Source organism: Calidris pugnax, unplaced genomic scaffold (assembly GCF_001431845.1).
Source record: "Calidris pugnax isolate Ruff unplaced genomic scaffold, ASM143184v1 scaffold1, whole genome shotgun sequence".
Lineage (NCBI taxonomy): Eukaryota > Metazoa > Chordata > Aves > Charadriiformes > Scolopacidae > Calidris > Calidris pugnax.
In genome coordinates this window covers 1,786,354-1,790,438 of record NW_015090800.1, presented here as the reverse complement: position 1 = coordinate 1,790,438, position 4,085 = coordinate 1,786,354, and the positions used below count along the sequence as shown (strand labels likewise).

The 4,085-nt window shown below is 40.1% G+C and overlaps 1 protein-coding gene across 1 annotated transcript in view; it reads right to left on the bottom strand.

The window, feature by feature from the left end:
* Positions 1-1,600, bottom strand: part of RERGL (RERG/RAS-like) — an 11,186-nt gene extending 9,586 nt beyond the window's left edge. The window contains exon 1 of the mRNA XM_014937222.1: positions 1,586-1,600. Within this exon, the coding sequence (XP_014792708.1) occupies positions 1,586-1,600 (15 nt within the window). The remainder of the gene's footprint in view (positions 1-1,585) is intronic.
* Positions 1,601-4,085: the final 2,485 nt, after the last annotated feature.

The window sequence follows — 4,085 nt, the reverse complement described above, 5'->3', positions numbered from 1 at the left end:
CTCCCCTGATCCCCCTTCTCCCCTCGCCCCCATCCCCAGGCCTGGCAGTACTCGAAGGGGTTAGAAATCAGGGGTGTGGAGGAAAGGGAAAAGGGAGGGAGGTGGGGGGTGAGGGGAGAAAGAGAAAAAGAAAAGACATTCTCCAGCTGGGCTGGGGTGGGGGGGGTGTGTGTGTGCTTGTTTATTTTTGCTGGCTGTCACGCAGGAATGTGAAAGTGACCAACCTAAAGTGATTCTTCTTCTTGTTGTTTTTGTTTTAAATGCTTCTGAGGTAACTCGCTAAAAATAAGCGTTTTGCGCTTCTCTGGTGTTCTCCGCCCCAGGTTTCAAAACTCTCGCCGCTCACTAAGCCTCTGGTCTTGCAAAAAAAAAAAAAAAAATCTTAGGTGGGTGTGCCTTTTTGTGTCTGTGAGTGTTTTTTGTTGAGTTTAAAGTTGAAGTCACGTGGTGGACAGTGCTTAGCTGAGTCTCGCAACGCTCCTCTGGAGCAGGAAAACACAACAGATGTGGAAGGTGAGGCACAAAGGGCTAAACCCACAGAAAAGACACCCTGTATCTGCTGCATGTCTGATTTTGTTATGGGGCTCCTCGAGTGCTGTAAGAGGCTACTTAGCTCTGAAAGTGCATAAAATACTTGGGTGCATAGGTTTAGTTAGTCCACTGATGACCAGGAGGCTGCTCGAGCATCCAGGTTATACTTGGGTGCTTATTCTATTCATGTTTATTTTATTCAGTTTATATAACTTGAATGTATTTATTTATTCTGATATTTTTGCTCTCTTCTGATGAAACTGTTGTGCATTATGTAAATGCTTCAATAAAGCACTGCTTCAGTAGCCTTGCCAGTGGGTATTACACATACAGCCAATTTACACGAGCTCAAGAAAAGAGGCAGACAATGTACTTGAACATATGTTTGTTACAGGTGAAGGAAATGCTTAGTGGAGGAAAACAAAAAGAATAAACATGCAGATACAACTTGGCTCCGAAGTCCCTGACTTAAAAGCTGCAACTTACAAGTTGCTTGGCTGGAGATCTGTTTAGGGGATGGCCTTATCTTGCTCTATGGGGGAGGGTTTGGTAGTTTTCTGCTATTGCTTACTCACAAGATAAAAGTTACCACTTAAAAGGAACTGACCCTTTATGGCTATTTTAATGTTAGTTTTTGAAATAGTAGGATGCCAGGATCACAAGGCTGCAGTCAATATTGGTATAACTGGTACTACTTAGTATTTTACTATTTCATATACGTTGAAACCACTACATTGGCAAAGTCTAAAATTGCTTATCCACCTGCACCCATTATCAAGGATGCGACTTCTGCAGGCAATTTAAATAAATAGTTCTGATGTTGCTTTTAAGCAGAGGTGTGAGGTTTGAACCTGGCTTTCTCACAGTTTGGGAATGTACTTGAGTTTCTGTGGAAGTATGCGCAGATTATCCGTAAGCCCTGGAAAGGTTTATTCACCCAGTTTTAACCCCTACAAACGATCCATGGTACAGACCAGAGGTTAACTCCTAAGAAGCAGCGTGCTCAAGATGTGCTCCTCAGCTTGGCTTTTTCTTTTCCCCTTATTTTTCTTACTCTTCGCTCATTCATGGCAACGTTGGCTTCTTTTAGTCCCGTCACTCATTCCTGCCCCTGTGGCACGGTGGGCTAGCACAGCTCTTTGTGCAGGTGTGGTGTGAAACTGATCAGAGAAACGCTCACCTTGTTTCAGCTGAATAAGTTCTATGATACAGCCACAGTGGAGTTTTCCCAGTCAGACTCGGGGCTGTTTCAGACACTCTTGCAGCCAAGTGAGCACAAGTGAAATCAGAATGTGAGACATTTCACTGTACAGGAAGCTTAGGCATCAGTATTAAAGATGTGGCTCCTTGTTTAAAATCAAGTGCTGCAGTACTGGATGTTGTACTTGGGATGTAAACTGTCCAAACTCTCATTTTATACCCTTGGCAAAGTGAAAAAGCAGAGTGAAAAACAGAATCCAGCTCTCCTGTTCCTGTTACTGGAACTGAACTACCATGAGCACTTCTCTCACCTACACAACAGATTAGGGTGTTGCCCATGTTAAAGACTATAATGCCTGGAACTTTTACTTCTTTTAGTAATACCAAAAAGTTTCATAAGAAAACTGAGACTGTTGTATATATTTTTTATCCATATTCCTTAAAGCATTAGAGAAATTAAGTTTTAACTGAGGATTAAACAACATGGACACCTGCCTTTCTCTGTCACTTCGCAGAAGTAAATGGAATTCTGGAATATCCACTCTAAATTAGTTAATTTCAATCTTATTCGTAAACCTTTCTAGCATTTTTCTGTCATTACTGCAGCATTTGTGTTTTATAAGTGTATATTCAGAGACATTTTTTAATTTCTTCACACATGGAAGGCAAATTTCAAATTTCTTTTACATGAACACACGAAATTCAACTGGAAAAGGTAGTTAACTGAGGATTAAACAACATGGACACCTGCCTTTCTCTGTCACTTCGCAGAAGTAAATGGAATTCTGGAATATCCACTCTAAATTAGTTAATTTCAATCTTATTCGTAAACCTTTCTAGCATTTTTCTGTCATTACTGCAGCATTTGTGTTTTATAAGTGTATATTCAGAGACATTTTTTAATTTCTTCACACATGGAAGGCAAATCTCAAATTTCTTTTACATGAACACACACGAAATTCAACTGGAAAAGGTAAAGTTGCTCACTCATCTAAACGATGCCATTTTTGACATTCCAAGTGCAAAGAACACTTCTGTTGATGAACTTATTGAAACACTTTGAATAACAGTAAGCTTTAAGGAAAGTACTGTCTGTTAGAAGGAATGTTACAAAATAAATTTACATTCTTTATGAATTATTTGCCTAAATTTGGCCTTTTATAAAAAGCTTGTGGCTGTGAGTGAACAGTGTGGCAGATGCAGTAATAACGCATCTTTAAATTACCTCTGCTGCTTGCTTTATTTTGGTGTCACTGTCCTTACCTGCAACTTGCAAAATTGTCAGTTTCAGTTCCTTTCAGCACAAATTCCATGCTGACCATCCCACTGCACTGGAATGGCTTAATGATTTTGATTTAATTACCCACAGGTCTAAGTGTGGGATGGGTGCAAGGGTAGAGGTACATAGAAAACAGTTCATCTCTCCAGGGAGCAGAAGCTTATGTGTCATTTTCAGGTCTGATGGGTCAAAAATCAGGCACCCTTCTTTACATATGTAAAGCTCTGCTATGAAAATAGCAGGCTTCTGATAGGTAGGATGGGGATAAATTATTAATCAGATAAATGACTTTACCCATGAACATGAAGCTTTCAAAAGTCTGCAGATGACTGGTCAGATGAGGTTGCTTTGCATTTCACTCCCATGTTTGTAGATTAGGACTTCTGTGGCTTGATGGGAGACCTCTAGGAGTCAAAACTGCTTGTGGAGAAAATTAAAATCAGAAAAAACCCATTGTGTTTCCTTTTTAGCTTTTTTTTTCATGCAGTTTAGCTGCGGGAAACAAGGTGGAATTGGGAGTATATGACTATTTGGACTTGTGTACAACTATAATGCCTCATCCAAAAGGCACAATTAGAAACCACTGGATGAAGCAGGTGCCAGCTGTTTGATCTATAAGACACAGGATTTCTAAAGCTTGATGAGGTTTGCATCCCTAGAGAATTAGTCCCTTTTTGGCTTATGGAGTAACGTTTTCCAGAGAAGATCTGTCTTTTAAAGCCCACTTTCCACCAAATCCTCAGGAAGAGCACTGTAAATTTTATATTTGCTACTCTCACTGCTTCCGTAGCGTGTGGACTGGCCAACAAGAGATCTAAAACCACAACAAAACTAACAAAACTAGAAGAACAGGATCTTCAGCTAAATATGATGTTTTCATCATCTATAAACTTGGATACATGCCTCAGTAGGATACTCAAAGGTATTCATGACAGAAGGAAGAGGTGATACAGCATAATCCCACTTTGTGTTCTCTTCGAACGGTGTAGGGGAAAAGACAAAGACTACTGTTTTCCCCTTGAAAATGGTGACCTGCTCTTGGAGGCAAGTTGCTATATTCAGTGATTGAAATATT